The following is a 20,103-nucleotide window of genomic DNA, read 5'->3' as shown; positions in this document are numbered from 1 at the left end:
AGTTTTGTTATTCAATTAAATTGCACACACAAAGTGGGCCCAAATGTGCATGTGCAATGTTTAGTGATTTTACAGAATTTGAGGTAAAAGGGCAATTCTATAAAGAGTATCCAAATTTAGGTGCCAATTGCATGCAAATGGATGGGTGGAGCATGGGTGTGTTATGGGCATCCCGCCCAGCAATGCACACCCCTTAAAGAACAGTATCAGATGTGCACATTAGAAAAGCACATTTATACCAGTCAATGACCTGTCACAGCAAAGCCTACATTTAGGCACTACTTTGTAGAAATGTCCCCTGACTGTAAGTCAGTGATTCCCAATCTGGAGGTACCCCAGCCAGTCAGGTTTTTGGGATACCCACAATGAATATTCATGAGAGAAAACTGCATGCACTGTTTGATTGTGATCTTAATTTCTGGCATTTTAAGAATAAAAATGGAGCTTCGTATTTTTAATACTGACTATTTCCCAGGTTGATTACTGAATTCCCTGCCACAGGTGGCGCTATTCCTTCCTGGCAGTTCTACTCTGTAAAACTTCTCAGATACGTAACTTTCTATGATTACTTCCTTGGCTCTTGCGAAGTCATATTTTGCCTTTTCACCTTTGCATTTGTAATTCAAGAAGTAATGAAATTAAAAAAACAAAAGTGGGATTACTTCAGAAGTGTTTGGAACATGCTAGATGTACTGCTAGTGCTGGTGAGTATACCTGGATTAATCTCAGCATATGTTAATTAAAATAAGGTTTAAAATTGAGGCTGTTTTTTTAAAATTTAGCTTACATCTTTTTCTGAGGACTTTTTTGCAAAGATAGAGGGGCAGTGTTGCCAGGTGGGCGGTTTTATCGCCCAATTGGGCGGTTTTCCGCAACCCACCGCGGGAAATTTTTGCCCGCGGTGGGTTGCGGTTTTTTGGGCTGCTTTTTGGTCTTTTGGGCTGTTTTTTGGGCGTTTTTTTCGGCCGCGGGAAGCGGGGTTAGTGACGTTTTGGGCGGGGCTGATAACGGGGGCGGGGCCGATGACGGTGGGGCGGGGGTGATGACGGCGGGGGCGGGGTGATGACGCAGGGGTGGGGGTGTCAGGGGCGGGGTTTGAGTTTGGGCGGGTTTTGGGCTGGATTTAGGCTGGTTTGGGTGGGAAAAAAATTTTCCACCTGGCAACCCTGTAGAGGGGTAGATATTCAGTGTGGTTTAACCAGGTGGAGAGGGTCCTTCCCTGTTAAACCATGCTGTCCAGACTGGGAACAGATATTCAATGGTACTCAACCGGAGAGTGCCGCTGAATATCTGCTCTGACAGCTGTGGCATCTCAGGTTAGCGCTGGGGTAGTCCAGGATGGAGTCGGGGCAAACACAAAAGTTATGTGGGCACTGAAGATGTTCAATACCAGTGCCCAGAGAGATAATCAGGCAAGAAAAAGGCCATAGTCAGCTATTCAGATAGAGATGGGGAAGCCACTGTTGTCCCTGGGACTGGTAGCATGGAATCTTGCTACTCTTTGAGAATCCGTAATCTTGCTACTCTTTTGGATTCCGGAATCTTGCTACTCTTTGGGATTTTGCCAGGTACTTGTGACCTGGATTGGCCACTGCTGGAAGCAGGATACTGGACTAGATGGACCATCGGTCTGCCCCTGTATGGTTATTCTTATGTTCTTATGTAGTACTGCATAAAAGGCTGTCCTAACCATGCCTATTAGTTACTTGAATACAGCACTAAATATCAGCAGTACCCAGGTATCTTTCAGGCACTGGATTAGGCCTGACACTGGATATGCAGGTCTAATTTAGACTGCAGTGGTCAAAACTTTAAAAAAACACAGATCACAGCGGGCTCAGCATTGCCACCAGAGGTTTTAAATTGAAGTTTAACATGGTGAACAAAATTATAACCCCCCCCCCCCCACTACCCCCCCCCCCCCCCACTGCCCCTCCCCCATTAAACTCCACATGATAGGGAAAGTTTTGTGCCTCCCTACTGTCTTTTTGGTAACATTGGAATACTTAGATGTAAACTAATTGTTTTCAATTCAGTGTCTAAAATTATTGAGTTTCTATTTTTTTGCTTCCATGTTAGTGTCACAGTTTTTGATTAATTTATACTATTTCTTCACCTTATTCATATCAATGTATCTTGTCCATATTGACTGGAAGCAGCCCAGTCTGTCACATAAGCATAACTGTATAAAGGTTTTTCTCATGTAAAGTGGAAAAGGTCTATATATAATATATATTTTATATTATATATATTATTTTATATATATTTTATATTTTATAACATATACAATATATATATTATAAACAATATATTATATATTATATATATGACACACATCTATCTATCTTTATATGTGTGTGTGTGTGTGTGTCTATATATTAATAGATAGATAGATACATATGCCAGCAAGATGGCATACAGTTATACGTGGTGCATGTAGGCAATCCCATGGGTGTGGTTTGGGCAGAGCATGGGTGGAGTTGCAATGTACAAGCATATTTTGTACATGTGCAGAATATGTTCACACATTTACACCTGCCTCAGAACAGGTGCCTTGGAATTTATGTGCTATTGGGGCTGGATCTGGGAGTCTGTTATATAAAGGCACATGTCTCTGTCACTGATCTTTAAATAAATAAATAGAGTAATAATATACACAATATCCAACTCTCTAATAGATCTTCAGTATACCTTCCTGGACCATCACAGTGGGAGAGCATTCAAAAGAATAGACAGGCAGCTTTTGGTTTATCTTATATCAGTGCAACATCATTATAAGTCCAGCTTTTTATGTTCATTTGAACATAATTTTCAATGTGTTTTGTAATATCAATATCTTTTCCAAAAATATTTTTATCCCATTAAAAAAACCTATCTTAAGTAGTTTGCTTTCAATTCATCCTCTTACATGATATCATGTTTCAATGAAATCATCTGCCTCATGGAAATCTCAATTATTGTTTATTTGGTGCTTTCTAAACATCCTTTTCTTGTACACATCAAAGCAGTTTACAATTTCCCAAAAATCAAAGTAACTTTACATTCATAGAAAAAAAAGAGAAAAAGAACTTCATCAATTGAATAGGACAGGAATACACCCCCACCCCCTGGATACTATGGGGCTTATTTTCGAAAGAGAAGATATATGGTTTTGGAAAAGATATTAATATTATGAAAAACAATTGAAAATTGTGCTTAAGTGAATATAAGAAAATAAATGGACTTATGATGATATCGAGCTGATATAGACCAAAAGCTGTCTATTCCTTCAAGTGCTCGTTCGTACTGATGGCCCAGGAGATTATACTGAACCTCTATTAGAGAGTTGGGCATTGCCTTTACATGAATTTCCCTCAGTCTTAATACTTCGTTACCAATGAGTTGTCTTGCTTCTTGATTGTAGGGACTGCTAGAAACTTTACCCACTTCCCACAACTAAGATTTTGCTTGCAGTTTGTTAATAATTTGGCCACCTTTGCCACCATCACTTAGGTCCTCTTTTACAAAGCCACGCTAGCGATTCCCTCGCAGCAAATGAGAAGAAGCCCATTGGAACTGAATGGGCTTCCTCTCATTAAGGGGTCCTTTTACTAAGCTGCGGTAAAAAGTGGCCTGCGGTTGTTTGGACGTGTGAAATTGGCACGTGCTGGGCCACTTTTTACCACAGCTGAGAAAAGGGGGGGTTTAATGGGGAGTAAATGACTGTGTGCTAAAATTAAAAGAAGCGTGCAGCTATTTATTCCCTGAGCCCTTACACTCACCTCTTGACCTGTTACTCATGCAGTAATCAGGCAGCACACACCAGTGTGGCTATGCTGCCGATTACTACCAAGAATGCCCCCCACAGTAGAAAATAGAAAAATATTTTCTACTGCGGGAAACAGCACGCACCAACTTCGAAATTACCACCTGGCACCCACTCTAACCCAGCGATAGTGTTGATTTGGCACTCAGTACCTGCAGGTTAGCCCTACCACTGCTTAGTAAAAGGGCCCCTTACTGCACAGAAATCGCTAGTAAGGGGCCCTTAGATTCTAAGCTGTTGCACAAATCGCCTATTTTTATCATTGCGCCATCTTTTATATCAACTTTCCCTTGGATCTGAACAGTGCTAAAGCTGAACTCTATGCTTGGGTTTGTGTTTTTCTTTTATTTAGATATCGTTTCTTTCCATTGTCTTTAATTTATATCGTACCTCTAAAGTGTCCTTGTTGATTGAAAAATTGCTAAATACGCCCAACCAATATCCAAATTTCCAGTTTCTTGCTTACTGGCAAACTCAGTACAACAACATGATAGCAGTTACTGTCTTCTTTGCATGGATAAAGGTATGAGTTTTAATATTGTTTTGCACAGCATTTTAGCATTAATCACAGTAATTTGTTGATTCTGGTCCAATATAAGACTTCATTACAATACCATCTTATCAAAATAAAACCTGAAATACAAAAAATTGGCACTAACAGATTCCTACCTTTGATTAAAGCTGCATTAAAATTTGATTGCAACCTACGCTTTCTAATGTGTCTCCTTATCTCTGTTTTCCCCTTTATATTTTTTTTATTGCAAACCACTTAATTTTAATTTTAATTTGCAGTATATCAAATAAAAATAAAATATGAACTAAAAATAAGAGAACCATAAAATCTTTATCATAAGAACAAACCCCCTGCTATTCAGCTCACAGTGGTCAGTGACTTTAAAGTCAATGGGCCTGATATTCAGACCGTGGCAGGTAGCCGGGCTGCGTCCCACGGTTGGTGCTGAGCCTAGATCTTCAGTGCCGGGCCGTTTCCGGTGATTGGAGTTGAACATCCAGGTGTATTTTGGCTGTTTTAAATTTAACCAGCCAAGCCGATATTCAGCGCTGACTGGTTGCCCGGTTAAATTTAAACCAGCCAAAGATATATCTGCTATTTTGGCGGCTTAATTTGGCCCCCAAACCTAGCTGGTGATACTCTGAATATCAGCAGATAGCCAATTATATTGCACAATATAACAGCTATCTGCTGATCGTTAACCAGCAATATTCAGTGGGGGATAGATAACTGGCTGTCTCCTACTGAATATCACCAGATGGCCAGTTAAGTACCATTTAACCGGCCAGGTGCTATTACTGGCCAGTTAAATGTTTTTAAATATTGGCCGGACTGACTGCCACAGGCTGAATCTGGCCTGGACATTTCATGCCAGCTTAGTTCAGGCAACAACACTGAATATCCGGGTGCCAGCTGGTTCGGACCTGTGCCCGGATAACTACCTGGATAAAGTTAGGACAGCATTTTTGCTCTCGTAATTTATCTGGGCATTTAGACTAAAAATCACTGCTAACTCCCAGATTCTATATAGTGTGACTGGAGTTGCGTGTGCGCAAATCAGGTCGTATTCTGATTTGCACGTGCAACTTATCTTAACAAGCCAATCAGTGCCAATAATTGCCACTTCACAGGCAATTATTGGCACTAATTGGCATTAATTAGAATTTACATGCAAAACTTGCTAAGTGTATTCTGTGCGTAAATTCTAAGAAACAGAACTGAAAAGGGGGCATGGGCATGGAATTGGCAAATTGAGGGCATTTCTAAAATCTATGTGTGCTGATATAGAATATACCCATTCTGCACCTAACTTAGCTGCTGGCATTTACACCAAGTTCTACTTGGTATAAATACCTGCGACTAAATTTAGTTGCATGGATGGTTGCTACGTGTATTCTATAAACCACGCCTAACTTTAGGTGTAGTTTATAGAATACGCCTAGGTGTATTTTTTGGTGCCAATTTTTATAGCACCATATATAGAATCTTGTCTGAACTGGGTAAGTCCTGGCTCCACCCCAAACTGCTCCAGTACTTATTAGATAGTGCAATGAAGGTCTCTGTGGCTATTCAAGTACCATTGAATATTAGCAACAGAGACAGCCAATGGAATTTAACCAGGTAGAAGCCTGTCTAACTGGTTATTAAGGGACGTTATCAATGTGGCTACCATTAAAACATGTTATTTTACCACTAATTCATGCTATTTTATCACGATGAGACCTAGTTACTAATAACGGGGGTTAACAATAAAATAACAGGTCTTAATGGTAGCCCATGTTGATAACTTCCCCACTTAATTAAAGAAATAAGAATTATCTCTAGAAATCAAAATCACTGCTATATGTAACAAAATTGAACCAAGTGTAGGGCAGTCAAGCCATTGTGACATCACTGATGAGGTTGGCTATTACGCTTTGGTGGAATGAGGCATTATGACATCACAGTATCAGCTCTGGTTACCAGAGACTGAAACTCTTCACACTAAGAAGGGAAGTTATCAAAGTGGGCTACTGTAATTAACTCATACTATTTTAGCACAGGTTCCATTTTATGCAAGGAGATCTAGTTACTAATAACTGGGATTAATAGAAAAATAACACGTCCTAACATTGATAACTTCCCCCTAAATCCCACTAAATATAAGCCGGTACCCACAAAAGTTCCAGTGGCTTTCATAGCAGGAATTAGCCTCAGGTATTGGTGCCCAGACATGGCCCAGAACTGACTATTCAGGGCTAATTCTTTCCATGGTGGTCAGCACTTTAAAAAAAAAACACTGACCACTGTAGGGTGAATATCGTCCAGAAAATTCTTGCAGAAGAAAATAGGTACATTCAGGCAATGGTCCTCAACCCATTTCTCGGAGTACACTCAGCTAGTGGGTTTTCAGGATATCTACAATGAATATGCATCAGATAGATCTGCATACTTAAGGAGGCAGTACATACAGATCCACCTCATGCATATTCAATGTGGATTACCTGAAAACATGACTGGCTGGCTGTGCCCCCAAGGATTGGGTTGAAAAGCACTGAATTAAGGTACAAAAGTATACTTGAACAAAATCAGAAACCAAACCTTGCAGTAGAAAATGAAGAGTGAATATCCCAAAACTTCAAAAAAGAATTTTAATTTACATTGTGCTCATAAGGCTTGAGAGACCACAGTAGATCATAGCTCATCAGGGTGCTAATTCTCAACTAAATATAACCGTAGCACATGATTCAAACTAGGAATAAAGTCAGATCCAAAAATGCACTTATCTCATAACAAATGTTCATCAAAATAAATCACTGTAAATGGGTCCATGAACGCTGGCAACTGTTGGCTTGGAGGGGCATAATCAAACGTGAATGCCCATCTCCATGGGCAACTATCTCCGAGGACGGGTCTGCGAAGGGGTGGGATAGACCGTATTTTCGAAAAAGATGGGTGTCCCTCTTTTGTTTCGATAATATGGTTGGTGCCGGGCAAATGCATCGGATTTGGGTAGATTTGAGCTGGGCGGTATCGGTTTCAGCGATAATGGAAACCGAAGCCACCCAGCTCAAAAACGAACAACTCCAAGGCATTTGGTCGTGGGAGGGGCCAGGATTCGTAGTGCACTGCTCCCCCTCACATGCCAGGACACCAACCGGGCACCCTAGGGGGCACTTGTAAAAAGTAAAAAAAAAAAATTTAAAATACCTCCCAAGTCCATAGCTCCATTACCTTGGGTGCTGAGCCCCCCAAATCCCCCCCAAATCCCACTTCCCAGAACTCTACACCATTACCATAGCACTTATGGGTGAAGGGGGGCACCTAGATGTGGGTACAGTGGGTTTTGCGGGCGGTTTGGAGGGCTCCCATTTACCAGCACAAGTGTAACAGGTAGGGAGGGGGAATGGGCCTGGGTTCACCTGCCTGAAGTCCACTGCACCCATTAACAACTGCTCCAGGGACCTGCATACTGCTGTGATGGAGCTAGGTATGACATTTGAGGTTGGCATAGAGGCTGGAAAAAAAAGTTTTTAAAGTTCTTTTTTTTGGTGGGAAGGGGTTAGTGACCACTGGGGGAATCAAGGGAGGTCATTCCCGATTCCCTCCAGTGGTCATCTGGGCAGTTGTGGCACTTTTTGGGGACTTGTTCGTGAAAAAAAAAGGGTCCAAAGAAAGCAGCCCAAATTCTCGCTTCTGCCGCTCTTCTTTTTTCCATTATCGGCTGAGCGTGCCCATCTCTCCTCGGCCGATAAACACGCCCCAGTCCCGCCTTCACCACGCCTCCAACACGCCCCCGTCAACTTTGTTCATTCCCGCGACAGACTTCAGTTGGAGGCGCCCAAAATCGGCTTTCTATTATATCGATTTGGGCTCCCATGAGAGAAAGGCGCCCATCTCCCGATTTGGGTCGAAATATGGGCGTCTTTCTCTTTTGAAAATAAGCCTGATAGAGACCCACATGGACATTTCTTAGAGATTTATCACTTGCAACATATTGTAACTAAAGCAGTATCAGGTTCCCTGAAGAGGCCTGGATGCGAAACATGGACCGTGTCGAGCCCCTTCTACAGTGATTTATTTTAATGGACATTTGTTATGAGATAAATAGGTGCCTTTTCCTAAAATTGACATAGAGGCTCTGTTATACAATTAGCCCTAATAAGGGAAATCCTATAAAGGGCACCTTTATTTAGGTGCCAATGGCATGCGTAGCATCAAAGAACAACAGCACATATGCGAGAAAAACGATGGCACTAATTGACATGTGTGCACATAAGTGCTAAGCACTATTCTATAAGAAGTGTACCTAAGTAGTTTAGAGGTAGATTTGAGGAGGAAAGCCAAAATTTCGGTGTCGGGATGGTGCGTTCTAAGTCTATAACAGCAGTTCTGCTTTGTTAGGTTTTGATTCCCATATATGGGGACAGCATGGAAAAGTCACGAGAAAAGAAGAGATACCGTAGAGAGAAAAACATGTAGAGAATAAGAATGTAATATCTTCTATCTTTTATGTTCTTTTTGCAGATATTTAAATTTATAAGCTTTAACAAGACCATGAGTCAGTTGTCCTCAACTTTGTCCCGCTGTGCCAAGGACATCATTGGATTCGCCATCATGTTTTTTATTATTTTCTTTTCTTATGCACAATTAGGATACCTCATCTTTGGATCCCAAGTAGATGAATTTTCATCATTTCCAAACTGCATGTATACATATTTCATAATTATAAAATATAAGCTTTTGATGATAAATTTTACAAGCCACTTTCAAACACTGTCTTAGGTTGGCCATTTTTAAATAAGGGAAAGGGAAATGGGACTTGATATACTGCCTTTCTGTGGTTGTGCAACTACATTCAAAGCAGTTTACATAGTATATTCAGGTACTTATTTTGTACCAGGGGCAATGTAGGGTTAAGTGACTTGCCCAGAGTCACAGGGAGGTGCAGTGAGAATTGAACTCAGTTCCCCAGGATCAAAGTCCATTGCACTAGCCACTAGGCTACTTCTCCACTCCACTTTCTTATAGGGCTGGTCCAGTGGCTTAATGTCAAGTGCTGCTACTTCCATGTAGAAGGTCTTTAGTTCAACTCCTGCATTGGGTCCTCTTCCCCTCAGGGTTAGCTGGAGCTAGGGTGCTGGGGGTTAGGGCTTTGCAGTCATAGTCATCAACAAGGGCAACACCTGTTGGCCAATTAAGATCCTGTTGACTAGCTCCCAACCTCAAGTCTATTACTGCAGATGCCAAACTTGGATCAGTGGGTGGGAGGGTCTATTAAAATAGGAGAAAACTTCCTCCCCCATGTACAATAGTTGTTAATGAAGGCTTGTGGTTCCAGGATCCAAATGCTGATTTCAACTGATCCCAAAGGAGAAGAAAGGAACTACTGTACACCCCCCCCCCCCCAAAAAAAAAAAAAGGTAGCTGGCAATAGGCTAAAAGAGAACATTCATTTATAATGTTAGAATACTGACATGGGAGTAACTAGCGAGGTAATTAAATTTGCTGATGACACAAAGTTATTCCAAGTTGTTAACTCGCAACAGGATTGTGAAAAATTACAGAAGGACCTTACAAGACTGGGAGACTGGGCAGCTAGATGGCAGATGATGTTTAATGTGAGCAAGTGCAAGGTGATGCATGTGGGAAAAAAGAACCCGAATTATAGCTACGTCATGCAAGGTTCCACGTTAGGAGTTACAGACCAAGAAAGGGATCTGGGTGTCGTCGTCGATAATACACTGAAACCTTCTGCTCAGTGTGCTGCTGCGGCTCGGAAAGCGAATAGAATGTTGGGTATTATTAGGAAAGGTATGGAAAACAGGTGTGAGGATGTTATAATGCCGTTATATCGCTCCATGGTGCGACCGCACCTTGAGTATTGTGTTCAATTCTGGTCGCCGCATCTCAAGAAAGATATAGTGGAATTGAAAAAGGTGCAGCGAAGGGTGACTAAAATGATAGCGGGGATGGGACGACTTCCCTATGAAGAAAGACTAAGGAGGCTAGGGCTTTTCAGCTTGGAGAAGAGATGGCTGAGGGGAGACATGATAGAGTTATATAAAATAATGAGTGGAGTGGAACAGGTGGATGTGAAGCGTCTGTTCACGCTTTCCAAAAATACTAGGACTAGGGGGCATGCGATGAAACTACAGTGTAGTAAATTTAAAACAAATCGGAGAAAATGTTTCTTCACCCAACGCGTAATTAAACTCTGGAATTCGTTACCGGAGAACGTGGTGAAGGCGGTTAGCTTGGCAGAGTTTAAAAAGGGGTTCGACGGTTTCCTAAAGGACAAGTCCATAAACTGCTACTAAATGGACTTGGGAAAAATCCACAATTCCAGGAATAACATGTATAAAATGTTTGTACGTTTGGGAAGCTTGCCAGGTGCCCTTGGCCTGGATTGGCCGCTGTCGTGGACAGGATGCTGGGCTCGATGGACCCTTGGTCTTTTCCCAGTGTGGCATTACTTATGTACTTATGACATGTAGCAAAGATTCATAGAAGACAATTTTCAAAGGTAATTAAAGAGAGCCCTATATAAAACCCTGTGAATGAAAATTATGTGTTCAGTTTCACTGCAGGCATGTTGTTAGGAGAAAAAGAGGTATTCTAGAAGCAAGGAGAAGTTGAGGGAAAGAAAGTAAATAAATGGATTTGATTTTCAAATCCACAGATATACCATATTGTTTCTAATAATCGCTCACCTCTTATAATTGCCCACCCCCTTCCCTCTTCCAGACCAAAACCCTCTGTAAATTTAGTCTTAAATCCAAATCTAGATTTTTCCAATAATTGTCCACCCCCAGAATTCACGGTAAATGGCATTGCTCTCCCCCACTTTACCTCTTCTCAAAGTTATGGTGCTCAGCCCTTGAGCATGCACAGATGGTCAAGACCCAACAGCAGCCCGGCCGTAACTTGAGAAGAGGTAAGAAGAGAAATCTGGTTATCGCGGGGAGGTGGGTGGAGGGTGGAGGAAAGCAATGCCAATTACTGCAGGGTAGAGGAGAGAAATGGTGGTCATCGCAGGGAGGAGAGGTGGAGAGAAATGCTGGCCATTATGAGGGCAGGGTGGAGTTGAGAAATGGTGATCATCATGGGGAGGAGGGTGGAGGCTGCCTAAAAATTGAAGTGTTTCCATTAATAGCCCACCCTAGACTCAGTATGGTATTTCTCCCTACTGACTGTACCCTACACAAATAGTAGGTGTAAAGTCCATGGTTTAGCTGAATGCACTCACCCCACTGTCGAGCTGCTCTTTCACACTCCTCCACTCCTTACCCAGGTCAGGTCCTGTCCTCTCTATCTTCTTTCAGTTCAGCTGTCTAATTTTCCTCTTTGCCTTCTATCTCCTACTCTACTCCCCTACCCACTATCTCCTGAGCCTCCACTGAAGCCAAAGATGATGATGTCTCCTGCTCCTGGGACCTTCTCACCCTCTGAGAAAGTCTACTCACCCAAGTGAGTGAGTGATAAAGTTTTTGAAACAATCTGTCTTTGAATTAGTCTCAAGATAGAAATAAGTACATCATTTCCAAAATCAGTTATTATTTGTTTAAGTTATTTAAGCATGAACTCTAAACAAATTTGGGCACGTTTTTTCTCTCAGTAGTGGGGCTCTTACATGGGGTGGACAAGAAGAACAACAACCACCCTGGTCACCAAGCTCCCCTTTGGGTTAGACTGCAAGCATACAAACCAAAAATTGAAGGGGGAAGCTGAAAGCAACCTTAACTGAGGCACCATTTTTTCCAGAAATTGCCTCTTTTCGTAGGTCAAATTATTTAAAGGCTGGTGAAGTCTTGGTAATGTGTGCATATGGTAGACTGATGAATAAGAGCAATCTGAAAAGTTCTTTGCCAGAAGCAAAATTTGCATAAGACAGAAGGATGCTGATATGAGTCTCGGTAGGAGGGAGCCTGGATAACTCCCATGGATGGCAGTCAGCCTGGATATTCAATGCTGGGTTGTTTCTGGTGACCGGTGTTGAATATCTGGTTTATTTTTGGCCAGTTTAAACTTAATTGGCTAAGTTAATATTTGGAGATAGCCAGTTAAGTTTAAACTGGCCAAAGATATTTCACCAATTTACGCAGCCCGATGTGGACGCTTATAATAGCCAGCTATGTGCTGAATAGTGGGGAATAACCGGCTATATTTATTTATTTATTGCATTTGTATCCCACCTTTTCCCACCTATTTGTAGGCTCAAAGTGGCTTACAGAGTGTGGTTATGACATAATCATTTCGTGTTAACAGGTACATTTCTATAGTTTGAATGTTGGTAATAGAAGATAAGCATAGTCGTTTCATGATGACAAGTACAATTTTTGCTGTTTAAAGATTGGGTGGGGGAGGATAGACGGGAAGTGTTAGGTAAGTTAGAGGTGAGCTGTGGTAATTGTGTGATTTGTTGAAGTAGTTTGTAGGCTATGTATTTTCCTTGTAGGCCTTTTGGAAGAGATGAGTTTTCAGAGATTTGCGGAAGTTAGTTAATTCGTCAATAGCTTTCAGGTCTGTAGGTAGATCATTCCATAGCTGCGTACTCAAGTAGGAGAAGGTGATGGCGGCATGCGTCAGTTTGTATTTCAGTCCTTTGCAGCTGGGGAAGTGCAGACTGAGATATTTGCCCGATAAAGCCAGTTATATCCTAACCACTAACTAGGAATATTCATTGGGGGATCACCAGATAGCTGGTTAAGTGCCATTTAACTGGCCAGCTGCCATTCCCGACCGGTTCAATGGTTTTGAATATCAGGGGCAAAGAAAATAGGCAACAGGAAAAGGGGTGACTAGCCCAGGCATCTTCTTACAGAGAATGGAGCACCAGTTCTGAGAATTCATAACAAGTGGTACATGTACAAAAAGCATGACTGCAAGCGAAGGACAAGAAAAGGCAGAGGCGATGTTGGACCTCTTAAATTATAGAGAAATAAATAAAAGTACTGACATAGTAAATGACAGCAGATAAAGACCTGTAGGGTCCATCCAGTCCCATCAAGGCTGCCAGTGTTGTACCTTCCTCTCAGTGCAACTTACACTCCTCGATGCCCTGTTTAAAGTGTAAAGGTCATTTAAGTTTTGCTTTAATTTCATCCTTTGTAACATACATACATAACATAGTAGATGACGGCAGAAAAAGACCTGCATGGTCCATCCAGTCTGCCCAACAAGATAAACTCATATGTGTATACCTTACCTTGAATTGTACCTGTCTTTTTCAGGGCACAGACCATATAAGTAATTTTGATGTCCTTACCAGCAAGAACAAATTCATTTATGTACTTCTCAATGAAATTCTGGAACGATTTATCTAATGAGATCTGCTCTTCTATATGTTATTTTTGTTTTCAAAAGTTGTTGAAATTACATTGTCTAAATGTCTTAGTGATGACGATATTATGCTGTAATTCCTAGCTATGGTACCAGTAATTTCTTTTGTTAGCCGGCTTTGAACCTTATTAAGGGATTAGGCAGGTAATAAGTCCCTCATGATAAGATAAGATAAAAATGTAGGCCAGAAGCTCTTTAGACAAGTGGATACCAGGATATGTTCCCTTTTGTGTCCTGGTTACCTGATATGGACGCTTTTTTTCCCTCACACAAAACATTTTGGGCTAGATTCTATATATGGGGCCTGAAAATTCTGTGTGGGAAAAAAAAGGGAAGTCTTGTTTTCCTACAGGAAATGGCCGTGCAAGTAAAGCACTTGCCACATGGCCATTTTGGGGAGAGCCCTTACTGCCACCCATTGAGGTGGCAGTAAAGGCTCCAGCGGTAACCGGACAGTGCGTGGCACTGCCTGATTACCACCGGGTACACTCCGGCACTACAAAAATAAATAAATTTTTGTAGAACCGGAAATGACAGCACGCTAGGAGTGGGAAGTACCACCAGGCTGCTGCGGTAGACCAGTGGTACTTCCTGTATAGCGAGCGGTAAGCCTGTGTTGGGCATACCGCTGCTTAGTAAAATGAGTCCTTAGTGCCTCCTAAATAGGAGGTGGAAAGTGCTCCCACACTAATTTTTTTTTACAAATAAATGCACTCTAATGGGAACATTAGTGCACAACCTGCAAAAGAAAAAAAGTCTTACAGAAATGCTATGTTAAATCTGGGCTTAGGACACAGGAAAGTCTCAAGTTGGAACATGCTAAGCCCAGATTTTACCACACTTTAGTTAAAGTGCCCCTTAGAGAATTACTGCTAAGATGCAGCGCAGTTGTAGAAGTACACGCCGAAGTCCGTGTGTTAGTGAATCAGAACCCTGCATGGCAATCTCAAGTCTGCCACAGATTTTTCAAGTTAAAAAAGTACACCTGCTAAGAAAGTCCTAAATTTAAGAAAAGCTTAGACACTGTTACAACAGAGCTGTGCAAATCCGATAATGAGAGGTACTTCCTTTATAGCGAGCGGTAAGCCTGTGTTGGGCATACCGCTGCTTAGTAAAATGAGTCCTTAGTGCCTCCTAAATAGGAGGTGGAAAGTGCTCCCACACTAATTTTTTTTTACAAATAAATGCACTCTAATGGGAACATTAGTGCACAACCTGCAAAAGAAAAAAAGTCTTACAGAAATGCTATGTTAAATCTGGGCTTAGGACACAGGAAAGTCTCAAGTTGGAACATGCTAAGCCCAGATTTTACCACACTTTAGTTAAAGTGCCCCTTAGAGAATTACTGCTAAGATGCAGCGCAGTTGTAGAAGTACACGCCAAAGTCCGTGTGTTAGTGAATCAGAACCCTGCATGGCAATCTCAAGTCTGCCACAGATTTTTCAAGTTAAAAAAGTACACCTGCTAAGAAAGTCCTAAATTTAAGAAAAGCTTAGACACTGTTACAACAGAGCTGTGCAAATCCAATAATGAGAGGACTTCTTTTTCCCCTCAAGTTTCACACAGTTTCGCATCATTCTTGGAGATTTCAACTTTGAAAACATTGAACAAGCCAACCGTATCCTTGGACCTGTTTATTTCATAACTTTTGTCTTCTTTGTCTTCTTTGTGCTTCTGGTAAGGACTATTTCAATGTTTGTATTTTAAAAATCAACATTTTAATATTTTTTACATATTATATAGTGTCTATAAAACAGAAAAGTAGATTATTTAGCTACACAAAGGGTCATATTTACTATGGGGTACTTTTACTAAACTGCGGTAAATGGCATAAAATGGCTTTCCAAGGGATGCATCTTGTGGTAAGTTGCAAATCTGCACCCACTAACTGGGGTGCTAAAAATGTTTTTGGTTTTTTTTGTTGGTGAGGGCGTGTCGGGGAGCAGAGAGCGGGCATTCCTGTACTAATCAGTTAACATGTCCACATTATACTGTGCTAACTGGTGCTGGTGGTCTTTACTGCTTACAAAATAGGTGTTGGTAAGTGGTCCCGTAGTAATTTTTTTTTTAATGGCACGCACTGTTAACACTAACACATGGACATTAATTGACAAAATATGACTGTGGCAAAAATGGCCATACCATGTGGGGAAAACCCAGTAGCAGTTATTTATTTTCTTTCAAAATCTAAGGGGCCCTTTTACTAAGATACATTATAAAATGCGAGACTTTCCCGCAGGCAAATCCCATTTTTTTGCGACTGTAAAATAAACCTTTTTCTTTTTAATTTTTTTGTAATTGTTGCTGGTCCCGCACTAATTATTGTATTAGCACACAAGACCAGCAAAACTATTAACGCAGGAGCACTAGCTGGATAACACTTCCAAGCCCTTTCCCCACCCATTCCCTGCCCATGACATTCCCCTCCAAAAAAAATAAGTGCAAAAAAAAAAAAATTACTGCACGGTTAGAACGCGCAAAAGGGAAAAATGCTTTAGCATTTCCTGCAGTAAGAGGCCCTTTTACTAAGGTGTGCCTAAACTTTTGCCGCATATCCATTTTCAGCCCCCCCCCCCAAAGCCTTTTTTTGCAGGTGCGCTGAAAAATGGATCTGTGCGCGGCCAAAACACGCGCCTACACCAGCACAGGCCATTTTTCAGTGTGTCTTAGTGAAAGAGCCCCTTTATGTATTAATCACACCTTTTTACATATCTCTAACACAAGTAGACGGATTGTCATTACACTTGAATTTACCTGCCGTTGTCGGATTCTTTGTTTCCCGGCAGAATATGTTCTTGGCCATTATTAATGACACATACTCTGAAGTGAAGGCTGACTTTTCTTTACATAAGAATGATTTTGAGATTAGTGACCTCATAAGAAAGGTAAGAAAACAATTCTCAAGACCAAGTGCAAAAAATGTTGTCCTTTATAATATTTAACATGAGCATAACAATTGTAAAGATTTATTCAACGTATCCTATTGCATTTATTAACAAGTTATCATTTAGGAGGCAATATTCAGCCCATGGATGCCAGTGATTTTTAAACACTGGCCACTGTGGACTTTTTATACCCAGATATTCAACACTGGGATGTATCCGGATACAGGCACTGACCCCCAGATTCTATATAGCGTGCCTAGAGATCTGCGCCAAAATCGGTGTGGATTCTATAACAGCATGCATAACTTAATTGGCTTAACTAGCTAATGAGCACTGATAACAGCACTTAACAAGCAATGATGAGCACTAATTGGCACTGATTAGAATTTACATGCACAACTCGCTAAGCATATTCTGTAACGAAGTGCGCCAAACAACATGTGCAGGCAAAAAGGGGTGTGGTTATAGGCGAGGAAATGGGCAGTTTGTGGGCTTTCCAATATTTGCAAAGAGGTGGGAAAATGTGGGATACAAATGCAATAAATAAACAAATAAATAAATAAATATGGCCCACTGTGCCTAAATCTACATGCCGGGATTTACACCAAGTTTTCATTGGTGTAAATGGATGCGCATAGTTTTAGAAGCTGAGATATCAACTAAGCTTATTCCATAATTGGTGCCTAAATCTAGGTGTCGATTATAGAATATGCTTAGTCGGCACTGATTTCAGTGCTGATTTTTTAGGCCCCATATATAGAATCTCCCCCTGAATTTCTGGGTATTTAGTGTATTCTAGCACATCTCGGGCTACTGACAATATTCAGACTGGCACCTGGATAATGATTCAGCTAAAGTTAGGACAACCTAATTACCTGATTAGGAGACTGAAAATCTCCACTGGTTCCACATAGACTCCACCCCTGCACTGCCTATTTAATTCTCAGACACTCTGTGGCACCATTCGGGTAAGTGCTGCTGAAAATCCAAGTATGACCTGCTCACTGGGACTTAGTCCTGCTAACTATTGGCTCCTTAGATTTTATAAGATATTTGGTTTAAGTCATTCATTTATGTAAAACTAGTGGAACCATGCCCGTTTCCTCAACAATGAAACGGGCCCTAGGAAGGCTGTCATGTAAGCTTTTATTTTCTCTCTCCCCTGCCCTCCCTTCCTTGTCCAGCAATTCTTCCCTCCCCTCCCCATGTCCAGCGATTCTCCTCTTCCCTGCCCTCCCATCCATGTCCCGCAATTCTCTCCTCTACTGTCCTCCCATCCCATCCATGTCCATCAATTCTCCTCTGCCCTGCCCTTCCTTCCCTTCCTCCCTCCCTCCCTCCCTCCCTCCCCTCGATATCCCGCAATTCTCTCCTCCCCTAGATTTGTACCTGAACGTTCTCTGGCTGGCTGGCACTGGCTTCCGTTCTGTTCGTAACATCCTGACGTCAGGTCGCCTCCAGCGTTCCCATCCCTCTCACTGTTCCGCCCTCTGGCGTCATTACGTCTTGACGCGAGGGCGGGACAGTGAGGGGGAACGTAACCCTGGAGGCTGGCTGACGTCAGAAGATGTTACGAACCCAGGCAGCTACACATGGAGCGTTGGAGGTGCAAATTATTATATAGGATATTTGCAAATGGGCATGCCCAGTCATAGGAGACAACTTCCTTCCACACAGTAAAGGCATTTGCCCACTATTGGGAGTGCTCAAGCACCTACAGCGCTGGCACCTACGTGCCCAGTATCCCATGCAGTAGCCCCAGGCTGAATTATTGAACTCTGAGCTTGCCCTTATTTCATTTCTTTTTTATTTATTACACTTGTACCCCACATTTCCCCACCTATTTGCAGGCTCAATGTGGCTTAAATAGTACCATACAGGCATTCGCCAGTCGGTTGATAACAAATGCAGGTTATATTGTGGTCGAAGTGAGGTAGGTGTGTATCAGGCACCATGAGGATGGAAGGGATGAAGATTGTATATTGTCCAGTACGATCATTGGTTGTGTCGTGTTGCTGGGTGTGGGGATTTACATTGGATCGGTGGGGTAAACCTTTTTGAAGAGGGTGGTTTTTAGTGATTTCCTGAAGTTTAGATGGTCATGGATTATTTTCACAGCTTTTGGGAGTCCATTCCATAGTTGTGCGCTTAAGTAGGAGAAGCTGGATGCATAAATTGTTTTGTATTTCAGTCCTTTGCAATTTGGGTAGTGTAGGTTTAGGTATGATCGTGATGATCCGAATCTGTTTCTGGTTGGTAGATCTATGAGGTCTGTCATGTATCCTGGGACTACGCCATAGATAATTTTGTGGACCAAGGTGCAGATTTTGAAGATGATTCGTTCTTTGATTGGGAGCCAATGTAGCTTTACTCGGAGGGGTTTAGCGCTTTCGAAGCGTGTTTTACCAAATATCAGCCTGGCAGCTGTGTTTTGGGCGGTCTGGAGTTTTTTTGCGAGTTGTTCTTTACATCCCGCATAGATTCCATTCCAGTAGTCTCTATGGCTTAGGACCATTGATTGTATTAGGTTTCGAAAAATTTCCCTTGGGAAGAAAGGTTTTATTCATTTCACTTTCCACATTGAGTAAAACATTTTCTTTATTACGGAGTTTATTTGGCTCTCAAGGGTAAGGTTGCGGTCAGTTATGACGCCGAGTATTTTTAGGCTGTCTGAGGTAGGGAGGGTGTGTTCTGGGGTGTTTATGAATGTGGGTTTGTACTTGTTATGTTGAGATGAGTGGATGAGGCAGGGTGTTTTTTCAGTGTTCAGTTTCAATTGAAATGAGTTTGCGCAGGAGTCCATGTTGTTCAGGCCGTCATTGATTTCATTGGTTATTTCTGTTAAGTCATGACTGAAGGGAATGTAGACTGTGATGTCAGCTGCATAGATGAACGGGTTGAGGCCTTGGTTGGATAGGGACTTTGCCAGTGGGATCATCATCATGTTGAAGAGTATTGGTGATAATGGTGATCCTTGAGGTACTCCACGGGTAGCTTTCCACGGTGGTGATATGTTTGTGTTTGATTTTACTTGGTAATTTCTAGTGGTTAGAAAACCCTTTATCCAGTTAAGTAAATTTCCATCAATCCCGAAGTGGCCAAGGAGTCTTAGTAGTATATTGTGGTTGACCATGTCGAATGCGCTTGACATGTCGAATTGGAGGAGAAGTATACTTTTACCTGTGGCTATTTCTTGCTTGAATTTGGCTAGGAGAGTGACTAGGACAGTTTCAGTACTATGGTGGGGGCGAAATCCTGACTGTGAGTCATGTAATATTGAGAACTTGTCCGTGTATTCCGTAAGCTGTTTGGTCACCAAGCTTTCCATCAGTTTGACTACTAGAGGGATAGATGCAACTGGGAGGTAATTGGTTAGGTCGTTTGTGTTTTTCTTGTCGTCTTTAGGTATTGGGGTGAGTAGGATGTTACCATATTCCTCGGGGAAGAGACCTTGTTGTAGCCTGAAGTTTAGGTGGGATGTGAGGTCTGTCATGAAGCGGTCGGGGGCGAATTTGAGTAGATGACTGGGACATATATCCAATTTGCAATGGGTGTTGGCAAACCTATGAGTTGCTTTT

General features: G+C 41.8%; 1 protein-coding gene across 1 annotated transcript in view; it reads left to right on the top strand.

Annotated features, from left to right (window-relative positions):
- PKD2L2 (polycystin 2 like 2, transient receptor potential cation channel) overlaps positions 1 to 20,103 on the top strand; it is a 57,866-nt gene that overhangs the window by 26,740 nt on the left and 11,023 nt on the right. The window contains exons 6-10 of the mRNA XM_030212379.1: positions 476 to 704; positions 4,158 to 4,328; positions 8,826 to 9,007; positions 15,197 to 15,317; positions 16,427 to 16,525. Coding sequence (XP_030068239.1) covers positions 476 to 704; positions 4,158 to 4,328; positions 8,826 to 9,007; positions 15,197 to 15,317; positions 16,427 to 16,525 — 802 coding nt within the window. The remainder of the gene's footprint in view (positions 1 to 475; positions 705 to 4,157; positions 4,329 to 8,825; positions 9,008 to 15,196; positions 15,318 to 16,426; positions 16,526 to 20,103) is intronic.

Source organism: Microcaecilia unicolor, chromosome 8 (genome assembly GCF_901765095.1).
Source record: "Microcaecilia unicolor chromosome 8, aMicUni1.1, whole genome shotgun sequence".
Classification (NCBI taxonomy): Eukaryota; Metazoa; Chordata; class Amphibia; order Gymnophiona; family Siphonopidae; genus Microcaecilia; species Microcaecilia unicolor.
Note: the sequence above shows the minus strand (reverse complement) of the source record. Positions and strands in the feature narration are given on the sequence as shown.